This window comes from Carassius gibelio, chromosome B9 (assembly GCF_023724105.1).
Source record: "Carassius gibelio isolate Cgi1373 ecotype wild population from Czech Republic chromosome B9, carGib1.2-hapl.c, whole genome shotgun sequence".
Taxonomy (NCBI): domain Eukaryota; kingdom Metazoa; phylum Chordata; class Actinopteri; order Cypriniformes; family Cyprinidae; genus Carassius; species Carassius gibelio.
Window position 1 is genome coordinate 22057250 of NC_068404.1, and position 27213 is coordinate 22084462.

Here is a 27213-nt window from a genome sequence, read left to right on the forward strand (position 1 = left end):
TGTCTGCTTTAAATCTGTTGTGTTCATCTTTTTGATAGACAAAGAACAGATAATTTGGATTATTTACACAGTTCATTTTGATAATATGAAATTGCAGAGTTTTAGGCTTAATGAAAATACACTGTATGAGAATGCTCATGTATATTAGGGAAATAACCAAATATATTTAAAAGTTTAATCAAGTTTAAATCTGTCAAATATGTGAACGCTAAAAATAATACATCCTTTAACTTAATCCAGTAAAGAGTGCATTTCTTTAAACTGAAAAGTTGTAGTCTTCTCTACAGCCTCAGCCATTTTCTCAGGAAGAATCTGCTTTTGTTTCTAGGTTGTAATGTTTCCCTCTAGTGGTGTATTATACTTATGAACAATTTTTATAACCGAGGCCTTTGATAACAGACTGTGCTGTGGGCAGATGTTTAGTTTGAATTTGTTTGATGGTTTCAACAAGGTAAATGAGTGAACACTTATTCCAGTTCCTTTTTTTAAAAATTTTTATTCAGTTTATTTCTTATCAAACTGAGCCAAAATCAGAAATGTTTTTATATTTTAGTGCCACTATTTGAGCTGTTCAAGTTGCTTTCAGAGCAGTAGTTCACAACTTTTTTTTTTGACTCAAAGCCCCTTATTATTAAAAAACTATATTCAATAGTCCTTCATATTGGAGATGTTTTCTGTGGTGTTTTTCTTGTAATATGTTTCTGGTTTAATTAACAGTGGTGTTTTTCAACCTTATTATTAACAGGAACTGGTAGTGTTTATATATTAATTAAACGTTTTTTTTTTTCAACAATAATAAATAAATATGGAGTAATGGAGTAATTTTGTTTTTTGTTTTTGTGTATTTAGCATTTCATTCATTTTATTTAATTTATTATTATTACATAATTTTAAGTTATAACTTTTGAAGTTTATTTTAGGGGCTTTTATTTTAATGTTTGAGAGTTTGTTTTTATTTCTGTTTTAACATACGATACAGTGCATCATTAAAAATATTGAAATAAATCTTAAAGTGATGTGTCAAGTCATTAAAATAAATGTACAATCTGAACAGAGATAATCTAACTATAAGTGGTGATATGCCTATCTAGATAGAATTGAAATAAATTATTAAAATATAACAGATGTTACAAATGTGTTAATATAAAAGGTATTTTAAAAATAATCGATATTATTGAATCATTTCGTGTTTTAACAACAAAAGTCTGAACAAAACCCGCCTGAAAAGTGAGTTTTGAAAGAGTTAGTAAATGACGCTTAGATGAGAAATCTTATGAAAACTGATTATGAATACATCAATTAATATATCATCACACATAATTCTCTATTGTTAGCTACTCTTATTATATCGCTTAAATGTATTTAAAACAGTAAGCAGACTCGTCCTGTCACTGAGGAACATTAGAGCGCGCTCCGCTGCGATCCCACAATGCACCGTCCGCTGCGCAGCTGCAGATGGACTGTAGCTCGCTAGCCTCTCGCGCTAGCCGCGTAATCGCAGTAAAGTTTGACAAACACATGATGAGCGGCTCGAACCCGCCGCCAGCGCTGCTCTGACGACACATGCGGTATGTATTCTCTTCATCTGCGAGGCTCTTCGTCAAAATCAGCCGTGAAACATGTTTGCAGTCCGGCCTCTGTGTGCGTGATCAAACGGTAGCATAGAGATGGACATCCGGCCGATTTTAAACTAACGTTACATTCATATATTACAATACATTAAAGTCATTATTCAATTAGAGTCGTCAAGTCAAATTAAATGCACAGCTGTATCTCTGACAGTGACAACGGGCAACCAGTGTTGTGCTTGAGTGTCAACACAGACGTGTTATTTTCACTTTATTTTATGCACATCAGCATTTTTTAGTTTGTATATATAACGTTAGAGATTAAACATACGTTTATTCTCCTAATGTAAGGTTGTATTTCTTTAAGGTATATCTAGTGTCGCTTCTACAGTGTCAATGCATGTGGAATTAATCAGTTTTTTGTAATTTTTGCTTTGCTGCAGTCAAGATTGTCTTGCTCACTGAGTGCATTAAGGGAAAATTATCTGTAGAGATGCTTTGAAATAATATTATGAAAATGCTATAAAAATAAGATTGATATGACAGTCTCATCTGTTATAACAAAACAGCAGGATGCCAACCGGTATGCCTCAGTAGTATAAGAGAAATAATTATGTAAAGGTCACCCCGGGTTATTAATTAATGTGTTTGTAGTATTCATATTAATAATATTGATATTTGTGAAGTCAATAAAATGTTTGTTGACTTTAAACTGAAGCTTGTTGTTCCTCTCAGCCAGGTCGAACTGCTGATAAGAATCCTTATGTTGGTCCTGTCTCTTCCTGAAGCTTCAGCTCAACTGCTTAGCGATGAACATTGATGACAAGCTGGAGGGGATGCTTATGAAATGTAGCCCTGTGGGGCTTCACCACTCATCCAGAGGTCTGGGAGCCTCAAGGGTGGACGGAAGAGGAAGAAAAGGCAGTTTGGATATGACACTCGGGGAACGGAGCTTGGCTAATCATCCCCTTTTGGCAGAGGATGATGATGATGAGGAGGAGGATGATGAAGATGATAATGAAGATCTGGCAGGTGGAGGCCTGAGCTCGCATGATCTGATGTCTCATGATGACCTGATGGTTCACGAGGAGACAGTGAAAAACGATGGACAGGATGAAGCCGCTTTCTCCCAGCGAATCTCCCATAAACTACACTATACACTCAGTATGCCAGTAAGTGTACAGATGTCCGGGCTGATTAAGAGCTGATTACTGCAGCGCTTTAACACTCTCATTAATGATACTTGTCCAAGTTCCAACAACCTTGTCAGTGAACCACACACACACAAAAGAAATGTTCTTATCAGCAAATTAGCTAAAATTATGTGTATAATAAGTGTCCTATAAATGAGAAATTCAGTGAATTAATTTTATTAATGATTTTTGTTGTTCTTGATGTTGTCGTTTTGTTAGGTAAATATAAAGCAGGAGATGAAAGTGCCAGACTTATTGATTCTGAATAAAAAGGAGAAGAAACCAGGGAGGGACCCATCTGACTGTCACAAAAAGAAGAAGAGAAAGCAGCGCTCGCCTGCAAAGGTTTACTATAATTAATCAGAGATGCCATTGATAAAATACCATTATGCTCATAAATACCAGTTGTCTAAGTGAGAGATACTTTACACTGCAAGGAATTGGTGGTAAAATAATTTAAAGTTCAATGTGGGTTTGAAAGTATCCTGAAATTGCTTATTTTGTCTACTTGCTTTTTATTTATTATTTAATTTATTTCAAGGCTGCTTACCTACTGAAGTGATTGTTTTACTCATAGAAATGATATTATACTAAAGACTGCGATGCACATCTGTTAGTAAGCTGAACTGACATTTATCATGTCCTTTTACGGTAGCGGTTAGCATGGGCATAAAGTTTTATGACCACTCTGGAGTTAGGAGGCTTTAAAGAAGCACAGGTATAAAAGTTGAACTTATTTCCTCCGTCTTGTTAGATTCTCACTATCAATGAAGACGGCTCCCTTGGGCACCAGAACCCCAAATCTCATGTCTGTGAGCACTGCAATGCTGCTTTTCGGACAAACTACCATTTACAAAGACATGTCTTCATTCACACAGGTAAGTGGTGTAATGTGTTTTTGGGAATAATTGTCATATAAAAGAACAAAATGGTGAACAAAAATGTATATTTTGCAGGTGAAAAGCCTTTTCAGTGCAATCAGTGTGATATGCGTTTTATTCAGAAGTACCTGCTTCAGAGACATGAGAAGATCCACACAGGTGAGCAGAGAGGGATTAAAACCATTATACCAGTGGAAAAAAGTGATGTAAATATTTCTCTTCAAAGTGTTGTAAGATGTGTTCTTTAAGAATGTACAGTACAGAAAATGTACAGAAATCTTCAAAATCAATGACCCATTTATAAATGTAGTCCATTAAAATTCCCTTTTTTGTGGTACATCTTTATACTCAGAGAAAGCAAGTCTATGGTCAAAGCCTAGTTTTTTCCATCGAGTCTTGGCATGGAAAAAGTAGGCCTATTTGACTTGCCTAAATTGTTCTTTATATCGTTCATAATTGCTTGTCATGTCTCCCCTTTAGGAGAAAAACCTTTTCGATGTGATGAGTGTGGAATGAAATTCATTCAGAAATACCACATGGAAAGACATAAGAGGACACACAGCGGGGAAAAGCCTTACCAGTGTGACTATTGCCATCAGGTATGCGCAGTTCAAAGCAAATCAGATTTGATTCTATGCAATTAAAATGTTAGCAAGCATTATACAGTCTGAAACGTGGTTATGTATATTTTCCCAACAGTTTTTTTCCAGAACTGACAGAGTACTAAAGCACAGACGAATGTGCCATGAGAATAAGGACAGGAAGGTGCAGAAAGCAGCTGCCAAAGACGGCCCTCTTCGCACTTCAGAGAGCTTGGGCTTCTCTTTTCCTCCCAAGGAATGCACACTTCCCAAGAAGAAACGTCAGAAGACCTCTGATAAAAGCCGGGTTGCACTTACAAGTCCAGCGGTTGACAAAGTGGTTGAAGCAGGTAACAAGGAGAAGACGGAAGACCAACTGGCCAAAAGCGAGTGTCTTCCTCTTTACACTGTAGCCACCAAGGTCAAGGACGAGTATGTTGCGACCGATTACTCCGTTGAGCTCCCTGATTCCCCACCTGGCGATAGGCATCTCGCAGGGGAGGAGTCTAATGACGAGATCATCAGTCCTCCAAAACTAGTGCTGAAGAAAATTGCCAGCAGAAGAGGTTTGAAACCGCAAGCCCTAGAACAGCCCCAGAGCCTCTCACCCTTGTCCTCATTTGAAGAGAGCAAAGTTACGAGATACACGTTTGAAATTGTGGACAACAAAGGTCTCTTGGATGTCGAAACCAATCCTGACATGGAAACGGTTGACACCCTCCAAGGAGGCCAAACAAAACCAACTGGGAGCAGCACAAATTACGACGACGCCATGCAGTTTCTCAAGAAGAAGCGATACCTTCAGGCGGCCACGGCAAACTCTAGTCGAGACTATGCGCTTAATGTGAGCAGCATTGTGTCACAGCCTTCTGTCACGCAGGCAACTGTAGCGAGTGTCATCGATGAGACCGTTCCCGCCACCATCCTCTCTGAGACTCAGACACTGAACGTGGAGATCAAGTCCAGTAACGAGAAGAACGTCCTTCCAGACGAGGTCCTGCAGACGCTTCTCGATCACTACTCCAATAAGGCCAACGGGCAAGCAGAGATTTCCTTCAGTGTGGCAGACACTGAGGTCACATCCAGCATTTCTATCAACTCTTCCGATGAGGGCAGCCCCACCGAGACTTTGGGAACCAGCTCACAAGCACCCCCGGCTGAGAAGGCCAGCCTTCTCCAGGAGTACTCCAAGTTTCTCCAGCAAGCACTGGAAAGGACCAGTCAGAACGACACCTACCTGAACAACCAGAGTCTTACGTTTGTAAATGACACTGCCAGTCTTGCTGGCCAGCCTTTGTTTTCCACAGAGAAGCAGTTCACCTCCCCATCCCGGTTCAGACCAAGCATGAACTCGCCATTGAGATCCACTTTGGAGAAGCCCAATTTTAGCCTTTTAGTAGATTCCCAACACTCCTTCTCCTTTTCGGGTGATGAGACCAACCCTTCCTCAGTTTCTCCCACAGAGGACTTCCTCGACCAAGTGTCCTCTCCTAAAAAATCAGATGCGCAAAGCATTAGTCAAACATTTCAGATTGCTAGTTTTGACCAGAACTTTCGATCTCAATTCCTGAGCTCACGATCTGGATTATCCTCACAGTTTAGCATTGCCAGTGGACAAGTTAGCCTGAGAGGTCATGGAGGACCTGATTTCCCAGAGTTCTCTCTTGTTAGTGAAACAAGAACTCAACTAACTTCATCTCCAGATGCTACAAGCAGCCAAACCTTTGGCTAAATGGTTTTAAAGCATTTTAAAGGCACTTTATAGTTCTGTCAGTGAAGGCAATGTGATCTCTTTGCAAATACTTATGATTTTCCATCTTTAAACAATCACGCATGCTTGAGAATCAAAAGGAGCAGAGTGATGCACGCATTAGATTTTATTATTGGACTATGGGATACTCCATATGTGTCACTGCATTATTTGTGTATTACATATGGAGTGCTTGGGACAAACACACTATGACTTGCCAAATTATCTAGCCTGTGTGTTATAAAATAAATAAATTCAAGCTACTACAACAATACTGTAGTAGTCTAAATTTATAGGGTCAAGCGTAGCTTCCCTGAGAAAAAGCTATTGAAAGATCAATTCTTATTTTGCCTCTTGTTAGCATTCAGTTCTTTTGCTAAAACATCAGGATCATTGGACTGTCCTAATAATGTAGGTCTATATAAACTTCTCTAGCCTAGCATTACAATTTTGTATTCAATTGGTTTTGTAACTTGTTGTCTGGAGAGGAACTGAAAGGACCTTACTTTAATGCCCTAGACTTGAGTAAGGCACTTTGTGATTGATGTACTGCAAGTCACTTTTGTTTCAAAAAATGAGTTAACATTTTTCTCACCCGTCATTGTAAGCTAATTTGTGTATTTAATCTTTTTGTGCATTTAATTACTGGTTTTATATATATATATATATATATATATATATATATATATATGCATGCAGGTTTTGTCATACTGAATCTGTATGGACCTAGCCCATAATTTAATATAATGAGAATAATCATGAAATATTTTTGCACATTTCTCCTAAGGTTATTGGATCAAAAAAAAAATATTCTCATGCTCCTTCTGTGGGAATCAGTACATTTTCGTTAGAGAATGTCTTGCCAATCAGATATAGGTGCACATGGGGAGCAGTGCATCTTTAGAGGGTTGTTTTCACATATCCCACATTTGGGGATGCAGTTTTAGCAGTTATCCATGGCAACAGCACTTACAGGTATGCCCCTTCTCATTGCCCCATTTGTCATCATTGTGCCTGACTCAGTGGCTATAGTAGGTCAGACTTACATACTTGTGTGCATTTAATAACTTTGGTTACCTTAAGATGAATTAACTTGTTGACAGACTGTTTCTTGAGTTTCCAGATGCACTCAAGATCTGATAAACATGATCTTTTAAATAGCACTTTCAGCTTAGTTTAAAAAAAAATTTTAAAGCATTTTTCAGTTACCACCTTTGTCTACGTACAATTTAATATAATCTATATCATTGTTGGGAGAAATCAAGAAAGATGATTTAAGGATGTATGGTCAGATCATATTTTTATGGTTTTCTTAATTTAATTTTTTTTTTTTGTCTCAGAAACACCCCATCCATTAGCAAATACATCTTTGTATCAGATTCACTTACTGTTACTTATTGGATTAATGTAGAAAAAAAAGTTTGGTAAAGTTGTACTAATCTGTGTATGTACACATTTGTTAATTGCACATTTCTTATTGTTAACTAATCATGTAAATTGTAAGGTTTTTTTCTGTACTCTTATTGTTAATGGAAATGTACCGCTTGCCCCTAAATTGTATCTTGATTAATCTTAGCTTTATGATTTATATTAATAGTATAATGGCAAACTGTACACATTCTTATGTAAGTTGTTTAATTTTTTAGGAACAATTTACACACAAATTCACTCTGGTTATGTTTGTGAATGAGCCTCATTCAGAGCAGTTCTGTGTGTATGTTTTTTTCATAGTCTGTATGTTCTGGGTGTCAAAGACATTTTACAGTTTTTGATTACCGTCTATTATATGTGTGCCTAAACATTCCTTTACTGTCCCTTTATTTTTACATGTAAATAGTTTATATATTTTAAGTTTTTGCTGTGCACGTTTCTTGAAGTGTAGAGAGAGTGCAACATGATTTAATATTTGCTGCCTTTTTGGTTTACTCAGTCCTAGAGTCCCTGATGAGTTTCAGCACAACTTTTGTGACAAAATCATGTTTGTGTTCTTGGTTGTAAGATTACAAATGTACTGTCCTCTAAGAATTGCCTCTGAGTGCAATTTTAAAAATAATAATTTGATTAAACCTTGTATGGATCTCATACATTCTCAGAGGATGAGTTTTTAGGATGTTATTTATCGTTTCAATATCATGTGATATCTGAATTTTAAATATTTAATCAATAATTACTGCTACAGATGCTCCAGAAATTGATGAAAGTGAAATGATAATTTGAGGGAAAACCTTGTTTTTGCTTTATTTCCTTTTAGTAAATTGTGCATTGTTTTTTTTTTTTTAAGCTCAATTGCTGTTGGTAAGAGGCCATATGCATTTAGACACATGACTGTTGTCCTCCTTTATTGACTGTATTTTGAGCAAAAAAGTTTCATCTGGTGTTACTGACACTGGATCATTATTTTCTTTCAAGCTTAATTTGAGTGAAAAACTGAACGGTTTTATTTAGTAAGAGAGTTCTTCTGTATAATTTTAGACATTTAATTTTATTGGGGAGTGCATGTCATCTGATTGTCTTTGTGCACTGGTTATATTTTTGTATCCATTTTATTGTAGCCAAATTATTTCCATAGAATATTCTTTAATGCAATACTCTGCCTAAGACATGGGGAAAAAAGTTCTGATTGGATGTTTTTGATTGTGTGCCTCTTGTTGTGTAATATTAAATTTCCAAATACATCAAGTGGCTGAGTGATTTTTCTATGCGTCATGATCACCCATCACAGGAATGGATGGCCTCTGCCTTCTTAGTACAAGCTCCACTGTGTGTGAATCTCATGAAAACAGGTGTCTAGTTCATTTGTTACAATCAAGATTTTTTTTTTTTTTTTTTTGTCTAAAGTAAATGAAACCTGCTTTTATGGCCATTACATTGTTTAAATCGTGATTGCATATATATTTTATAAAATTAAACATTTGTTTCCCAATTCTTTTTTAACTAAATGCAAAAATTTTAGTCATGTCAAAAAGTATATAATGTAAATTACTCACTAGTATTTCTATGGTTTCATTAAATACTCATGGTCCTAAACATAGGATTATCTCTCTCTCTCTCTCTCTCAAAAAAAAAAAAAAAAAAAAATTCGATCTATCTATGGATTTAAATGTACCTTGGGAACATTGTTGTGAGAACTGACAAAAAATGTAGTGTGGAGTTGATAATGTGGCTTTAAATCGTGTATGGTTGACACATGTCCACAACTAGCCTACTTTGCATACAATTTTCTTAAAATAATTTTAATATGACTTTATTTCAGAAATGTTCACTAGTTGGTTTTATAAATTAGCTACAATAAATAAACAATACAGAAATCCTGCACAGTGAGACCAGTCGAAGAACAGTGAAATGCAAATAGGAGCAGTAGACTGGAAGCACACACCTGAGGTGGCGCTGATAGAACAGGTATTTGTTTAATGACGTTTATTGCACACGTAGCATTTCCATGAATTACAGCGACACACAGACAGCTGTTATGCTACGACAGGATCAAACGATTTCAATAGGCCTATAGGATACTAAACTAAAACGTGTCATGGTTAGTGTCAATTTAGTAAGTTACTTCAACAGCACTTCTTCAATAGTTACTTGAAAACCAGAACGTTTACAAATAAAACGTACTAAAAGGATGTTTTTTTATGATTAATATTTTTTTATATAATTTTCCTTCTGTCATTTTTAGTCCTTCATATTTATCTGGTTTGTCTATGTAAAAGAACCGTTCTAAAGAGTCGATTCGCGGAAATGAGTCGGACCTCCCAACTCCTCAGGTGTGTGTTCGTACCTCTCTCATATTCTCCACCTGCTGCTGCATCCGGGAGCACAGTGACTGCAGGTAAGTCTGTGGCTTTATAATTACTCAAGGAATTTACAGTTTAACGATATCCCAAAACAGCAGTTTATCCGTTTATTTTTATATCCGCTTCCACTGGCCTTTCCTACAGAGTTTACAACGAACCGTTGCACTGCATAACTTTAAAGTAAAACACAAACACAGTCGGTACTAAACAACTTAGCCACGTGAACGTCGATGCTTGCCTTTTATCTTAAAGTAGCTATTAAAATATTGGTTAAGCGCGGGATATGAATTGTATGTGTTTTATTAATGTGTCACTTATTAACAGACGGCTTTTGTTGGCTTAAGTGTATCCAAGTTACGTGGCCATCGCCTACTTGGCAAATGTTAAAATTGGCTTTGTATATACTGTGGCCTTTCCATTCCTCAGATTCAACTATTGTAATCTTGCCCAGGAGGGAGCATGAGTCCTCAAGTTCAAGAGTTATTCCATGAAGATGCACAGGTAATGGCAAATCAGTAAGTTTTACCATAAAAATAATTAGAAACCCATAAATTCAGACCTAATGTTCTACCCTGAGCAAAGGAACTGATATAAATGGGTGCTTATTTGGATATGAGTGATACTGGTTTGTGTAGGGTTCCCAGAGTAATGCTCAGCCTTGGTGGAAGGTGCAGCTCTTCGTCTGGGAACCTGTTCTTTTTGGAACCTGGGATGGAGTCTTTACCACGTGCATGATCAACATTTTTGGGGTGGTGCTCTTTTTACGGACTGGCTGGCTCGTGGTAAGTTATGTTTTTTCACAGATTTCATGATGCTTTTAGTGCATATGTGTATCAGAGAATTTATTTAAATGGCATTTGAAAAGATTTTCCAAGATTTGGATCAAATCTATGGAATCCCATTTCCACCCCCATTTTTTTGCAATTCCTGGTATACGTCTCAGAATTCTGCTTTTACAGGTATATCTCAAAATTCTCACATTTTTAATCAGAATTTTGAGTTTAAATCTCACAATTATGTTTTAATTGCAACCTTTTATCCCACAACTCTGAGTTTATATTTAACAGTTCTGGGGAAAAAATAAAGATTTGAGAAGAATCAGAATTGTGAAATATAAACGTAGAATTGTGAGAAAAGTATAATTACCAAAAAAAAAAAAAAAATCCCATGGCAGAAACAGGCTTTCATCTCGTGTTTTGGCAGCAATTGGCAGATACAATAAGAATGTAAAGTTTTTTTTTCCCATATTATCATCTTTAGGGTAACACGGGTGTGTTGCTTGGCATGGTTTTGGTATCCATGGTGGTAATAGTGGCCTTGGTTACGGTGATGTCAGGCGTTGGCGTGTGTGAGTGTTGCAGCGTGGGTAACGGTGGGGTCTACTCCATGATCTCTACTGTGCTCGGAGGAAGGGTTGGAGGAACTGTGGGACTCTTATACGTGTTTGGACAGGTGTGCATCTCCTTTCTGTGTTAGTTATATTGCGTATACATTGGGTGGTTGTTTCACTGTTCTCAAGTTTGATGACCGTCATGTGTCTTGTTGGCAGTGTGTGGCTGGAGCGATGTACATCACTGGGTTTGCCGAGTCCATTGCGCAGGTGCTGAACTTACAGAGCATGTGGGTGGTGAGGGGCATCTCTGTGGCCGTTCTGATTGGTCTGCTCGGGATAAACCTGGCTGGGGTAAAATGGATTATACGTCTTCAATTGGTTCTACTGGGCATATTGGCTATGTCCACTCTGGATTTTGTCATCGGGACATTTAGTCATCTAGACCCAGGTGAGCTATCGTGAATACCAGTAAGATTACTTCAAGGGTCGTTTAGATTAGAGTTTTAGTAGATTTAACAACTGCTGTACAGCTAGGTTTGGTGTTTTAAACTGGAAGTCTTTCAAAACAACAACATAGATCCCCCATTGAGTGCAATAAAAAAAAAACAGTGTATAGAAGTTCATATATTTCTTAAAATTAAAAATAAAACCATTATATCCATTTAAAATGCACTTGTGACTCTACTGAAGGTTTCTATTTAATAAAGTAGTGCTTTAGGAAGAGATTCTTGCCCTGCAGTGTTGTTTTCACAGATCCTACTAAGCAGTGCCTGCCATTCTTATATTGACTCTTCTTTCTTTGCACTTTTCCTGGCAAACCTGCTTGACGAGGATATACAAGTTCGAGTCATTGTATGTATTGGATTAAAATTGCAGTGTGCAAAAGGATTTTTCTTTTACCAGTGTACATTTATCTTATTTCTGTTGTGTATTTCGCAGTTTCTTATAACTGTATTTTTATGTGTGGTGTTATATGCATTTATTGGAGTAGTTTGATGCAGCTTATTAATCACAATATATACACTACTGTTCAAACAGTTTGGGGTCAGTAATATATTTTTTTTAAAATAATTTATGCTTTTATTCAGCAAGAATTTACTACATTGTTTAAAAATACAGTGGAAGAATTTTACGTTGTCAAAATTAAAAATGTTACAAAATTTGTATTTCAAATAATTGCTGTTCCATTGAAATATCAAAGAATACAAAAAAAAAGGTATCACAGTTTCTAAAAAAAAATATATATATATTAAACCGCACAACTATGTTAAATGTTTCTTGAGAACCAAAATAGCATATTAGAATGATTTCTGAAGGATCATCTGACATTAACGACTGGCTTAATAGCTAAAAATTCAGCCTTGCCATCAATTTAATAAATTATTAAAATGTAAAAGGTATTACAATTTAAAATAATTTTTTTAAATTTTATTTTGATAAGATTAAAATTTTTTACTGTTTTTAATGTATTTATCTCAAATACAACCTTGGTTAGCATAAGAGACCTCTTTTAAAAAGTTGAGCAATAGTTTAAATGTAAATCTGTTTACTATATCTGACTCTATTTATCTGTGGCTTTAGAAATTGCTAATGTTTTTATCTTGAAGCTCTAACTAATGCAAAATGATTATTGGTATTGATTGACTACCTCTACGGTGGCCGGGAGGTGACATGGTCGGTTCTCTTAGTTTTGTCGTGGCCATGCGGGTTTGTTTACGCATTAAACTTGTTTGCTTAAAAAAAATATGTTGTTTCTTCAAATAAGAAGTTGTGGCCACGAGAAATGGATGTTTTTCCCTCCCATCTCGAGGCCACGGCATAAGGATGTCATTACCTTGAGAAAATGATCTTTTAGCCACAACATACTATCACATTCCCACGAGTTAATATGATATTCCTACAAATGTATATCTCATGGCCACGACATATTATCACATTCCCATGAGTTATTATGTTGTGGCCAAGACAAATCTAAGTGAATCGACCATGTCACTTCCTGTTACCACAACTCTTTGGCCGGTATGTGAAAACTGAGTCCACATGTCCTTGCAACAACTGTCCAGTAGATGTCAGGGTAACATAAATGTGGCGGTGTCCCAAACAATGCTATCCTGTGGGGTTTCATTTCCTTAGTAGTAGTAGTAGTAGTAGCAGCAATTCACCCATATTTACATTTCATTTTCCTATAAACATTCCCATAAACCATTTAGGCTTAACAAACAATGCAAAGCAAGATTTTGCATACCAGGTAGTGATGTGGGATTGACGGTATAAGCAGTAAGCTATTGAGACCTCCTGCAGCCCTGCATCTGCTGGGGGGGGGGGGGGGTTACACATGGCCACTAGGGAGAACAGGGTCTCTTCCTAAAATAAACACAATTATAGAACTCCAACACCAATCATAATATGGAAGCTGAAGTAACAGGAAGGGTGAAGTGATTTGTCTTCCCATTATATACAGTACTGTCATCCTAGTCATGGACCTTACAAGGCAAAATATATATATGCACTACTGTATTTTATATAGCAAGGATGCATTAAATTGTTCAAAGGTAACAGTTGAAGACATTTATAATGTTACAATATATTTATATTTCAAATGAATGCTGTTCTTTTGAACTTTATATTAATAATAGCAACTCAACTGTTATGAACCTTGATATTAAGAAGAGATGTTTCTTGAGCTCCCAATTAGCATATATGAATAATTTCTGAAAGATCATGGCCAAATCATAATCAAGTCACTTTTATTGTCAAATCACAAATCATTCTGGTGTGTGTCCAGAACAATACAATAAAATACAAGTACCATTGACATGCTTATCATATAACAGTATAAACGTTAAACACTTTTACAAATAACAGCATACTTTTATGTACAGTGTATACACTATATAAAACAATACAAAATATACAAACATAATGCACATAATTCACAAATGTACGCATAGAGTGGTTGTTGATGTAATGTTTGGTAAATGGCTTTGCCATCACAGGAATAAATTACATTTTAAAATAAATAAAATGTAAATATTTCGCAATATTACTGTATTACTGCATTTTTTTACTGCAGTCTCCAAAATAATTATATGTATATATATTCTTGACATAAAGTTGTTATTTTAATGACTGAAAGCATGTGTTAATGAAATGGAGCATGCTTATAGCCTAAGAAGAATTATGTGTTGCCAAATTCCAATTTCTAAATCTCTCCCAAGCTATAGTCACAGAAATCCAGCTCTGTCACACATTTCATTTTTAGGACATTCAAATCTACTTGTGTTGAAATTGTATATGAAGTGAGCATACATGCAGTATTAAATTAAAATCGACCCCCTCCTACAAAGATGTATACTAGGTGCAAGTTTTAGTACAGATTCGTAAAAGCAACTCTGCATCCTGCAAAGATTGTGATACATCTAATAAGAGTCATTTGACCTTAGGACAATCATGCAGACATTCCTAGTCCATTGTAATGTGTAAGTTTTTTGGCTGCCCACTTCAGACGAGGTCGGTATGTACTTTCACACTGGGTTTACAGGAAATCCATCCCAACACTTCCTGTTCTCCTGATTACTGGCTTCCTGGCCAGAGAGAAGGCAACACTCTCAGAAAGCTGGGCTTCTCACTCTATTTCTGCAGAGAAAGTCAGACACATTGGGGTTTAATGGACTAAATATGTGGTATTACCCCCTAATTGCAGCTCCTGCTGGTGTTGTGTGGCTCTGACACCTTTTAGAAGCTGGACTCGGGCTGCAGTGTGCACTGGCAGTGGGAAAAGGAGGCGCTGCTTCCTTCAGGTTTTTTCAATTAAGCCTTGTGGTTATAAAGTGATCTCACCATTGGCACGACTCCAGGGGGTTGCATGGTTTAGGCCAGGGCGCCGCATGGGCGGGTTACCTGCCAATGGCAGGAAAACGGTGCTGCTGTGCAGATGTGTTTACAGTTTGATAACACTGTTAATCACGTAGTCAAGGCCAGGTGGTCAGCACAAAGAAAAGAGCTTCATAACCATGATCTAGAGATCCCAGCATGACCACATTCCATGACAATTTAAAGGGATAGTTCACCCCCAAATTGGACATTTTGTCTTTCCAAAGCTGTTTGATTGTCGGTCTTCTGTAAAACGTAAAAGGAGAAATTTTGAAGTATATAATGGTCACTCTTTATATATATATATATATATATATATATATATATATATATATATATATATATATATATATATATATATATATATATATATATATATGAAAGTGAATGAGGACTGAGGTCAAGCTTTAACAAAGACATAAGTGTAGTGGTGGATTTTTTATTTCTTTTTATTTTATTTATTTACTTACCTTTCTATTATTAGACAGAGCTGTTAAACAAAGAAAGTAAACACGACAGCTCAGGTGCTGGGTTCTAAGTGCTGTCAAAATAAAACTCATGCTGATGACGCTTGTCTGCAAATCAGAAAACTGTATCTGATGTTAAAAAAAAAAAAAGTAGCTCATATGATTTATGTACTAGGTTCCAGGTCTACTTTGGTCTTTTTGTAGTTTTGTGAGAGGAACAGACTGACATTTAAGGCATTATTTAATGAAAATTGTTCCCTTCAGTGAGATGGTAACCACTGCGACTGAATTGAGTTAAGAACCGGATTTGTTGATATGTGAATTAATAATTTGGATCAGTTTTGCGAACTTCATCAGATGATTTAGTGTAAAAATTGGACTCTTTCCATTTATAATTTTCAATGAAAAATGACTTAAAAGTTGGATATTTTTGACACAAAGCTATTGTATAACTTCAAAAGACCTAAATAATTAAAAATGGGGCATAATGAGTCAAATGGAAATCACTAATGATGCATTATAATTTTTGAGCTTGACAATTGGAGTCCTTATTTGCTTTGAAAAAATGTTTGAAGGATAAAGAAGATCCCACAGTTTTTTACAGGGTGAACTATTCCTTTAAGAACTAAAAGGCTGAAGAAAACTGAAGGGCTGAGCACATATCTTAGTTGTGAAATAATTCTTGGTAAAGGATATGTTTGAGTTATACACTCAATCTACCATTGGGCACCAGTGTGCCCAGGCTCATGCAGCCAAAATGGGAGAAGGGATGATGATCTTTTAATATTGCTACCTACTTCGATGTTTTGTTAAATCATTTGAAAATATTATTGCTGGAAAAGAAGAAAAAAATGTGAGCACAGTCCTCTTGAGTGTTCATACCATTGCGGTGAACACATTTGTGCTAGATTTAAAAAAAAAAAAAAAAAAAAAATGAGAGCACCTCCTAGCTCTGTCCCTTCCCTCCTGCCTGTTACCACACAAGAGGAACTGTGAGAAGAGCTTTCCCACTACTGTAGGCTTTTAGACTGTTGCTATTGGTGTAAATTCTCTTCTTCTCCAGTGGTGGGAAGGAATTCGATTTTTAAAACAATTTGATTTTTATGAAAATGATTTTATGGCTTGTCTTTTCTGCTCATGGTCTTTGATCAGGTCATCAGCTTGTTTTTCACTCACATAATAAATAGTCTTATGATGGTGTGATGTTCATGTTAAGTAGGATCTCCGCTCTAACCTCAAAGATACTCTACTTAAGCGCCGCAAGTTGGACAGGAAACTGACATGCGCTCATAGTTTTGGGTTAAGGGTGTTGACCGGGCTCACCCACATTTTTGGCTTGAGACAAAAGAGCAGGCAGGAAGCAGATCCGAGTTCTTCACTAGCTGAATCCACATCATCACTTCCTCTTCCAAATCTTCAGATCAGGACTCTTACTACAAATACCCAAACTGCAATCCGAATGGTTAGAAAGGTGGCAAGGAGGGCAACAGTAACAGCCCTGCTCTTATCAGCTGTGTCAGTATGGGCCATTTTATGCTTGTTTATTGTCAATATGTGTATATTTTTATCGCAGGGCATGACATTTATCAAAGGCCTCAAGAAGCATTTTGTATTTTTATACATACGTTTAAAACCGTTGTGCAGCTTACTAATTCTGTGGATTTGCTCTTATTTTAGGATTCTTTGATGTATAAAAATGTCAAAAGCATTATGGTATATATAGATTTTTTTTTTGCTAGAAAGTCTTTATTGTTACTGCAATTTAATGCATCCTTGTTGAATAACAGTATCCATTTAAAATATCCTTTCAAAAAAATCTGGTTGTTCAGTTCAAGTGTCACAAACTAAACTGTTTAATTGTTTTATTCTCACACTTGTTATTCCAAAAACAGCTTACCATAGATTAGGGGTGCATGATAAATATCGTCCGATAATTAATGCGCATCTCGTCAGTAAAGCTGGTTATCTAAACAGCGGTAAATTCCATCAGGTGTGTGTTTTTCACATAGAGGAGCTGTTACTACATGGAGCCGTTGTTAACTGAGAAGCTACGCAAATCCACGTTCATTATCAGTGTTTATTTGCGCAGCCTGTCAGTTAACAACGGCTCCATGTAGGTAATTATGTCAAGGTAATTTATGATGTGGCGAAGTAGGAAATGTTCTTTCCTGCTTGCATGGTATTATTGGAGTACTTGATTTCTGTTATTTCTAAGGCTGTGTCCACCTAAACTTTCTGTATGGACTTCCTCTCTAGCTCCTTCTCCTGATCCTCTCTATTGTATCTTACTTTTTCTAGCTCTCTCTCTTTGTAGACAAGAAACTGTGACTTGGAAGGGTAGGAACAGGCAGGGCTTCTGAAAGGGTGGTGACTTCCTTTCGGATAAACATGTCATTAATCCAGGAGAACACATTCTTTCCCATCACAAGATGACCAAGAGGGAAATGGATCATGATCCCGCTTAGTCAGGGGTGATAGTGACAACCACCATCTTTCTTTCTCTTTCACTACATTTAATGTAAGCTTTTGACTCTAATCAAGACCTTATTATTACATTTTTGTCTTATTTAAAAATGTGTCCAAAATAAACAATACAAATCAGTAGGACTTTGTTCATTGATTGAGTGCGAAAGTAAATGTTTTGAAGAATGACCAAGCTGCTGTTTTTCTTTCATCGTGTGTGTGTTCACTGTCAAGTCCTAGAAAGGAAAAAGGACCATAAAATGATCTGAAAAATAGTCTATTTGACACATTTGCTTCTCCATCATTGTTCTCCACCAAAGGTCTGAGACCCAATAGGACGCCTTAGCAAATTTACAAGGAAGCCTCAAGATGATTTAAATTACTTTAAAATTAGACAGAGCAAGCATTTAAAAAGATAGAATTATTAAAAGCAACATTTTTGTCTGACAGAAAGTTCTCATGGTCTTAAAATTTTTTGTGTGTTGTTTCTAGACATGAAAAAAAAGAATAACAAATATTTTTATCAGTTAAATTATTATTATTATTACTATTGTTATTATTATTATTACTAAATCTTTATCCTTAATCCTCGTCTAGTAAATCATGAAAAAGTCGTTGGGCCTTTGAATATTGTGGATAATAATGGGGGCCTTGAGAACCACTGTTGTAAAAAGTTTATGTTAGCTTAATTCTTCTTTGCATTATTTACTAAAAATCTTCCCTCTGTTGTGAACTAACTGATTAAGAGCACCTGTCTTTGGAATTTATTATACGTTATGTACTGCTGTTTGTACACAAGTACACAAACCACCAGAAACATACAGCGTGTGCTATCTAGACTTTAATATCTGCCCCCCTGAGTAAAAATACCACTCGTGTGGTGGTTCAGCACTACGGTGATATCTCAGTACTGTTTATGTAAATGTTCTTCGGCGCCTGTTCTTGGATTGTTTTGTTTGCCTGTGAACACACCCAGAGCTTAGTCCAGCATTCCCTCCATCATGTCCAAGGCGCAGAACTATTGAACTTGGCATGTATTCCCAAGAAAAAAGGCCGGCCCTTGGTTTGCACGCATCTTGGCGGGGCGTCTGTCCCCCCGGGTTGTTACATAAAGGGCGGTGACGGTCAGCCACAGACACGCAGGCCTTTGCCTGTGCATGGCTATAGAGTCCAAACCTGTCATATTTCAAACCAGACGTCTGTTCCACAATACCCCAGAGAACCCCTCCCTTTGATTTCAGGGTGAACGGGGTTATTGTATCAGTGTGCGATCGATCAGTGTCGTATGTCATGGATGCTGGTTTGTGGTCTTGCACAGGAGGATATTTTCTGAAAATTGTTTTAATGTAATGAAATATTTTGACTAATCTATCTAAATATCAGATTTTTCCGAAAAGGCCAAAACATTTCCTTTTGCTTTTCATAACAAAGATTCTAACTTGTAGGAAAACTTTGTGTGTGTAATGTTTGTGTCATACATACTCAGTGGAGATTTCAGAGATGAATCTGATTCTTATCATCATGTCAGTGCAGACTTTTTCCATAAAGCACTCCGTAATGCTTTAGTCTGACTGAATGTTGTAATAAACAGTCTTTCCTAACATTGTTTTGTGGTGAATATGTTTATTACAGAGCATGGATTCGTTGGCTATACAGAGGATCTGCTGCGTAAGAACACCCTGCCAGACTACACAGCTGGCGAGACTTTCTTCACCGTATTTGGGGTTTTCTTTCCTGCGGCGACAGGTGACCTTATGCACATAAACAAAAAAAACTAAATTATGATATAATAGCCATTGATTTAATGACACTATGCTGATATGAGGATTTATTTGGGCTATTAGTGAAGTATAAGCCTGTATAACTTTAGTAGCCTGAAAATCTTGCAGCTGTACTGTATGTTAGTAGCTGTGGTTGGATTTAGGATGCAGACATCCCTGAAATTTATTTTTTTTGGCAGAATTTCATCTCAACGTTTACACATTTTTGTTTTTATAATAAGGTTTCAGTCTGAGCCTGCATTGCCACTGATTTCAAGCATCACCTTTCATAATGCTTTGACTTAACTATTTTCAAAAATCCTGTAAATAAAAACTATAAAATAATGCAAAATGTGAGAAACCCATAAATGTAAGAAAACCCACTTTCAAGACATTCTGGTCTTGTTTTGCCACACGACAAACCAATTTCTGCCTCCTGTAAAGACTGAAAGATTGAACAATTCATTAGAGAAACACAAGGCCCTAATCAGTCGTGATCAAAGTTTCCTTTTTGCTCCAGTTAGAAGTCAGGAAGGAGTTTCAAGTGAGCTCTGATATGTCCGTCTTTCTGTTCTTCAGGTTTTGAATGGCCTCTTGTCTCCGGTCTTGTTTTCACAGTAACTCTCTCTCTGTTTGTGTGTGTGCATGTGTGTGTAGGTGTGATGGCGGGATTCAACATGAGCTCTGATCTCCAGAGGCCTGAGCACAACATCCCCGTGGGAACTCTCGCCGCAGTCTGCACCTCGTATGTTTCTATCCGCCACAGAAATAATCTTTCATTCTTCCTTTGTTCATCTTTAGCTTCTGTTTGTGTTGAGTGTACACATACTTAAGAGCAGGCACCAAAATAAAAGTATGAGAAACAGAAGTAGGATAAGCCTTCATGCCCTGAAAAACATTATTAAGTGTATGACATAAAAATCAATGTGAAATGTAGTGTATGTCTGGTAATGGTTAATAATAGGGTTTTTGAAAGAAATCTCTCATCAGGGCTGCATTTAATTGATCATAGAAATAGTTAAAAAATGTAATACATGCGGATTTGGTGCTCAAAACATTATTATCAATGTTGAAAACAGTTGTGCTGCATATATATATATATATATATATATATATATATATATATATAATATATGATGTGGTGATCTAATTCTAATGTAATTAATCTAGGGTTCTTTATGAATGGTTCATTGAATCATTAGGCTTTTTCGACCTGAAGCGGGTTGCTCGGGGATGAACAGTTCAGATTTGTCTTTATATTTTGGTTGGCAAAATTGAGCAAAACAGACAATGTGTCTAAAATAACACAATATTAACTTCTTAATGAACTGTTGTATAAGATGAGTATCACATTTGCACTCGTGTGATATTGCACAGCCTACAGCTCGTGTGATATTTCTTAACTTGATGTAAATATAAGAAAAAATGGCAACATGGGCATTTTGCCCCATATCTTGAATTTTAGGGATGTTCTCTAGGCTCCATCACACAGTAAGTTGTTGTCCTGCCTCATATTAGTCGTCAATCAACTGTATGAAATGGCAGATGATCCACATAGGTCTGGGGAGGGGCAAGTGCATTAAATGTGTTGTTAATTTTAACGCGTAATTTTTCTGCATAATTGATCTAATTAATGAGTTAAAGTACCAGCTATTTATATGTAAATTTAGTTAGTTAGTTCGTTGGATGATTTCTCTATAAATAGAATGAATGACTCTTGTGTCTTGTGGAAATCCGCAGGTGGTTCCTGTATCTCGTCTTTGTGTTCTTACTGGGAGCCATTTGCACCAGAGATGTGCTGCGCTATGATTTCTTAATAGCGGAAAAGGTAATCTGATGTTATTACAGGCTTGAGAGGATGGCCATCTTCCATGGGTTTTTCCAGTATTAAGACTCATTGATTCAACCCGAAAGTGAGACTTGAGAGTAGCACATTAACCACAGATAAAACATTACAGTTGCGTTTATTGTCATGCTTATGTCATTCCACTTGTCTACAGGCCCTCATAACAGAGGCATTTGAGGTCATTGTAAACGCATTAGCTGAGAACAGAGCCCAGTTGCACACTGACCTTGCACAAACCCTGACGTTTGATAGCCATACAGCTGCCAGTCAGCAAAGATTACAGTAGGCTGCTGAACTAAGCTACATGCATAGTTTATGAATGTGTAAGGCTGTAGCCTGGTTGTAGCTGACCCAGCTGTTCCTTAATGTGAGCTGTGGGGTTTTGGGGTTACACACAACACTACACACAAAACAGTGCATATTAAATATTATATTGAATCTACAAAAAGGTACATTTGTACATTTACAGTGTTGCAGAAGTTGGGGTTTCATACACATAATCCACCTTACTCTGTTATTTGTAATTGTCCATTCTCTGGCAATGGGTTTGATTTACTTGAACAAATTATTAGCTTTTTTCAGTCTGGCCAAGCGGAACAGAGCTGGGTGGAGCCCTCTACATTCTCTTCCCCTCTGTGTTTGTTTTTTTCCCAGGTCTCCTTGGTTGGTTTCCTGTTTTTGCTTGGCCTCTACATCTCCTCCTTGGCCTCCTGCATGGGCGGCCTGTACGGTGCACCCAGGATCCTTCAGTGTATTGCCCAGGAGAGAGTCATCCCGGCTCTTGGATTTCTTGGGAAAGGGGTGGGTGCTTATAGGAAGATATTAATGTGGTTATATTGTGGCGATTTTCAAAACCGGAAATGCAAGAATATGAGGTTTTATGCTTAACAAAATAAAATGGTTAATTTTGTAGATTTGTTTTTATTTAGATGTTGATAAATCAGTGCTAAATATATTCTGTGATTTATATACAATTTGGAAAATCAGGGATTTAATGATAATGAGTTCTCTCTGATGTTAATAAATGATCAAACTTTTAACAATTTGCTTAGTATAACGAATGAAATTAAACATGTTTTTTTATGCACTTTGTGCCACTTTAATGAATTGTTTACTTTTTCACACTCATTGAGTGGCTCCATAGATGACATGGTGGGTTCCTAATTATAGTGTGCCACAGTTCGCTCCAAAAAACGCTAAGGAATGAATTGTAAAAATTGTGGCTTTCAAAAAGCACAGCACACCCTTTCCCTCGCCTGAGCTCTGTCTGACCCCTTCTATGGGCTATAAGTTCGGCTGAGACATCGCTCCCTGAATCAAAGTCCCAGAACAATCGCAGGAAGCACAGAAAAGACCAACCCTGGTGGATCTGGAGCTGTGCCAGCCCGTAGCAGTAGCACCTCTATCCCAGAGATTTATGGGATCTGGGTAATGACCGGTCTGAGGTGACATGAGAGATGTCTTTTTTGGGATGTTTTAACTGGATAATTCTCCTCGCTCATTACATAACCTGAAGAGCATGAAAGATCTGAGGGTACAGGAGCCAAACCCATAATGTGAACTTGCAAATGATTAATAAAAACTTGTGGAGTAGATGAAGTAGACATGACTTGACACTACTGTTTGACCCCATAATGCCTTGTGAGGAGCTCAGGAAAAAAAACAGACAAATGTTTACAATATAATATAATATCTAAATTCACAAAAGTAACACACAGAGATGCTACCCTTGTACAAGTCAGTCACTTAAGGTTTAATTTCAGTTTGGATGCTTCCTTAGGCGGTGCCTATGTAGTGAGTAGACAATCAAGGACTCCTCTCGAAAACGAGATATCTCATCTCAAGGGGTTATCCTCAACAATAACATTTCAAAACAAACAAAAAAAAAAACGATAAGGCAGCTCACTAGGTTTTGTAACAGCCATAGATTTACCTTTCTCTTATCTTTTTATATGTATTACAGCGAGGGCCCAATAAGACGCCTGTGGCTGCCATCTGTCTGACCAGCTTGATGTCCATGGCATTCATCTTTATCGGCCAAGTCAATGTACTGGCTCCCATCGTCACCATCAACTTCATGCTTACCTACAGCATTATTGATTATTGCTATTTCTGTGTGGTGAAAACCCATGAGCTGCAGGTCCAGCAAAGGACGACGCTGATCAGGAGGTCAAGCTCCAGAAGATCACTGGTGTCCAGCACTCATCCGCATTACGGCAGCAGCGGAGCCATCAGTGAACCTGTGAACGGCACACTGCTGGCGTTCACCAAAGACATGGACCAAATATTTCCATTGCCCAACATGGACACCGCTGATGAACAGAGAGTTCCTCTTCCTGCCTCCAAGACCCGGGGCAGGAAGTCAAAGATTCCAGCTAAAGAAACGCTGATGAACAGTTTTGGGTTGGACTTGAACAGCAATGGACCATTAGATAAAGGAAAAGATGAGAGAGAGCCAGAACAAACTATTGGATTAGATGATGATACCAGCAGCCAGATAGGACTTATGGAGTTTGACCTTACAACAGAAGTCAGGAGTAAACAGCCTAATTCTAGCCCAATTGAACTTGAACAGCTCCCAAGAGAACAGATAGACAGAAATGGTACATAACTCTACAAAATGTTACATAACTCCTCAATATAGTGATTAAAATCTGTATTTCACCTTCTATACCTTTTGTTCACAGGTTCAGAAACAAATCTTGAAGAATCAGAAATCAGATCAATTCAGGGTTCGGTCTATGCCAAATTTTGCAACCACTGGGTTTCGTTAGTTGGTGTAAGTTTGGCAAAAATTATCCAGCCTGTAAGCAATAAGCTTGTAAGCTCAAGTTTTTAATGCTGTTTTTATTTCTTTAGGCATTGTGTTCCTTTATGATAATGTTCGTTATCCAGTGGATGTACGCCTTGATTAACATTACAGTTGCCCTTATCCTCTTTCTCTACATTGGAACAACAAGCCCAGGTTTGCCAACAGGTAATTGTAAATGTTCCTAAATTTTATTTTATTTGAATAATCTTTGAGAAAATGTGAAATCTAACCATCAGTTGCATCACTGAAAGTTGTCTGATAAACATTTTCGATGCCACACAATGCTTATTTCAGCAAAATAAGCCTAAAAAGGCTAAAAGCCACTTTCTATCAGTTTGTCACAATTTTGATTTTTGATTTATTATTTTAACTCTTTAAATTAAAGTCAAATAAAAATGTATAAGTTTATTATGCACACATCATTATGATGACTTTTCTTGTCAGGAAATAAAAAATGACATTCTCTGCCCACAGGTGCAGCAGCTCGCTTCAGTTTCTTCAAGTGGCTCAAGACCTCGCTGCAGAATTTGGGGAGGTAAGTTCTGTAGGCAGACTTGATGTTTTCAGCATAAAATCTGATCCTTACTAGAGCTTTGTGTGGCCAAGAACCACTTACTTAGACAGGAAAAGATGTCTGATCTACAATTTTTTATGTTTAAAGGGGTGACATTATGCTTTCACTTTTTTAACTTTAGTTAATCTGTAATGTTGCTGTTTGAGCATAAAAAAGATCTACAAAGTTACAAAGCTCAAAGTCCAGTTCAAAAGGAGATTTTTATTTAACAGAAATTACTTTTCAAAAACTACAATGAATGACTCGTTTGGACTACAACACATATTTTCCAGGATTTGTGATATCATAAATATCGACGAATGGGACGAGACCTGGTTGAGCTTCAATAGAGAAGGCAGTGAGTGTTATCACTGTGCTGGAAATAAACTCAGAGTGGTTATAATCATCCGGTTTTAAATCAGCTCAAATTGATTTGATTTTGATGCAATATTTACAAATGAAGCTCGCAGCAGACGACTATGGTAAGGGGCATGACATTTCCCGACCAGGCGCCATGTGCTGCCAATCACACACACTGGCCCAGCTAACCAATCACAACACGCACTGGCCCGGCTAACCAATCACAACACGCACTGGCCCAGCTAACCAATCACAACACGCACTGGCCCAGCTAACCAATCACAACACGCACTGGCCCAGCTAACCAATCACAACACGCACTGGCCCAGCTAACCAATCACAACACGCACTGGCCCGGCTAACCAATCACAACACGCACTGGCCCGGCTAACCAATCACAACACGCACTGGCCCGGCTAACCAATCACAACACGCACTGGCCCGGCTAACCAATCACAACACGCACTGGCCCGGCTAACCAATCACAACACGCACTAGCCCGGCTAACCAATCACAACACGCACTGGCCCGGCTAACCAATCACAACACGCACTGGCCCGGCTAACCAATCACAATATCCACTGGCAAGGCTAACCAATCACAACACGCACTGGCCCGGCTAACCAATCACAACACGCACTGGCCCGGCTAACCAATCACAACACGCACTGGCCCAGCTAACCAATCACAACACGCACTGGCCCAGCAAACCAATCACAACACGCACTGGCTCGGCTAACCAATCACAACACATTTCGTATTTCAGAAGGTGGGCCTTCATTTGATACAGGAATGATTTGAGCCTTTCATGCCAGACTGGAGAAAGAGGTGTTGCAATAATGTAAAACGTGAAAAATAATGTGCTTTTCCAACAACCTAGTATGACAGCCTGTTCCGGTACACCCACAAAACAAAATGAAGACCTTTTAAAGGAGCATAATAGGACCCCTTTAAGGGCAGGTTTACCAGATACATAAAATACCACAATAATGGCAATGCCATTTCCACCAATTTTTGTACAGAAAACACAAAAATAGATCCAATCAGAATTTCTGTCCATCCAAAAGAAAAGTACAGATTATTTTATAGACATTCTACAGTACACCAATTTGAGTTTTGAGAATATATTTTGAAAATGTTACTAGTCCAAATGAGCTGAGACTGAGAGTAGGTGTTACATGAAGATTTTCCATGGAAAATATTAATGATGCTGTTCTTTAGCTTGGCGTATTATTAGAGTTCTTCAATTAAAATTGAATGAACCACTTATGAACATTTACTGTTATGTGGGTTTGTGGCAGAGTCCATTGTGGATGATGTGATTAGAGCTATTAATTTACGAAAAACCGAACCTCACATTACCAAACATTTACCTCTCTTATTAGGCAAGATGGGGCCCTTCAGGACCAGATTGTGGTGACACCCTCTTTGTCAGCTGTTGGCATGGAAACCAGGCAGCTAACAGAGGAAAATTCTGACTTTGCCTTCCGGGATCGTTACCATCACTCCTCCTTTATCACCACCACAGACAAGATTGTCCATCCGCAGTCCAACTGAACATGAAACAACTGTGCCCTGCTAACCAGCTGGACTGAAACAGTGGACACATGGGACTTAATCATCACTCACTTGAAATATATAGGCTATTTTATTTACTCAGTTTGTCAGGTTGTACTCGGAGGACGGAGCTTTATTTCCTGGAAAATCTGAAGAAAACGAATAATGTTTATCGGAAAAATTGGGAATGTGCAATCAGAGTCATGTATTCTGAATTAATTTGCAATGAAGATCTTCTCTGGTGAAATGCTTGTATAAGGTTTAATATGCACCATGGGCAGTTAATTTTTAGATTGTGAGTCACTTTTGTCTTATTTTTTATTAGTGCTGTCAAACGATGAATCGCATACAAAATAAAAGTTTTTGTTTGCATAATGTGTTCTGTCTATTTTTATCATGTGTATATATAAATACACGCACAT

At 37.4% G+C, this 27213-nt stretch overlaps 2 protein-coding genes across 6 annotated transcripts; both read left to right on the plus strand.

The window, feature by feature from the left end:
* Window positions 1–1402: 1402 nt before the first annotated feature.
* On the plus strand, window positions 1403–8648 carry znf148 (zinc finger protein 148). 2 transcript variants are annotated; one of them, XM_052565168.1, is made up of 7 exons: window positions 1403–1568; window positions 2304–2740; window positions 2981–3106; window positions 3516–3639; window positions 3718–3801; window positions 4123–4241; window positions 4342–8648. In XM_052565168.1, the coding sequence occupies exons 2-7, from the start codon at window positions 2378–2380 to the stop codon at window positions 5953–5955; spliced, it is 2430 nt and encodes an 809-aa protein (XP_052421128.1). In that variant the 5' UTR covers window positions 1403–1568; window positions 2304–2377; the 3' UTR covers window positions 5956–8648. The 2 variants fall into 2 exon arrangements, with proteins under 2 accessions (XP_052421128.1, XP_052421129.1); XM_052565169.1 differs by having other exon boundaries at window positions 1407–1568; window positions 2308–2740.
* A 1013-nt stretch (window positions 8649–9661) lies between these two features.
* On the plus strand, window positions 9662–27166 carry slc12a8 (solute carrier family 12 member 8). 4 transcript variants are annotated; one of them, XM_052565176.1, is made up of 15 exons: window positions 9662–9802; window positions 10194–10268; window positions 10403–10549; window positions 11028–11219; window positions 11317–11548; window positions 19536–19649; window positions 20321–20408; window positions 21404–21491; window positions 22164–22310; window positions 23473–23556; window positions 23650–24112; window positions 24197–24288; window positions 24369–24486; window positions 24796–24856; window positions 26620–27166. In XM_052565176.1, exons 2-15 carry the CDS (start codon window positions 10227–10229, stop codon window positions 26789–26791), a joined length of 2040 nt encoding a protein of 679 aa, XP_052421136.1. In that variant the 5' UTR covers window positions 9662–9802; window positions 10194–10226; the 3' UTR covers window positions 26792–27166. The 4 variants fall into 4 exon arrangements, with proteins under 4 accessions (XP_052421136.1, XP_052421133.1, XP_052421134.1 ...); XM_052565173.1 differs by having other exon boundaries at window positions 23473–24112; XM_052565174.1 differs by having other exon boundaries at window positions 10436–10549; window positions 23473–24112.
* The last annotated feature ends 47 nt before the right edge of the window (window positions 27167–27213 follow it).

Excerpts from the sequence above, each read along its gene's own strand:
- znf148 (XM_052565168.1), top strand. The coding sequence starts at position 2,378 with ATGAACATTGATGACAAGCTGGAGGGGATGCTTATGAAATGTAGCCCT. Across the intron at positions 3,640-3,717 it reads ACATGTCTTCATTCACACAG|GTGAAAAGCCTTTTCAGTGC; the intron begins GTAAGTGGTGTA and ends TATATTTTGCAG. Across the intron at positions 4,242-4,341 it reads AGTGTGACTATTGCCATCAG|TTTTTTTCCAGAACTGACAG; the intron begins GTATGCGCAGTT and ends TTTTCCCAACAG.
- slc12a8 (XM_052565173.1), top strand. The coding sequence starts at position 10,227 with ATGAGTCCTCAAGTTCAAGAGTTATTCCATGAAGATGCACAG. Across the intron at positions 21,492-22,163 it reads ATTTCTTAATAGCGGAAAAG|GTCTCCTTGGTTGGTTTCCT; the intron begins GTAATCTGATGT and ends TTTTTTTCCCAG. Across the intron at positions 24,487-24,795 it reads AAGCCCAGGTTTGCCAACAG|GTGCAGCAGCTCGCTTCAGT; the intron begins GTAATTGTAAAT and ends CTCTGCCCACAG.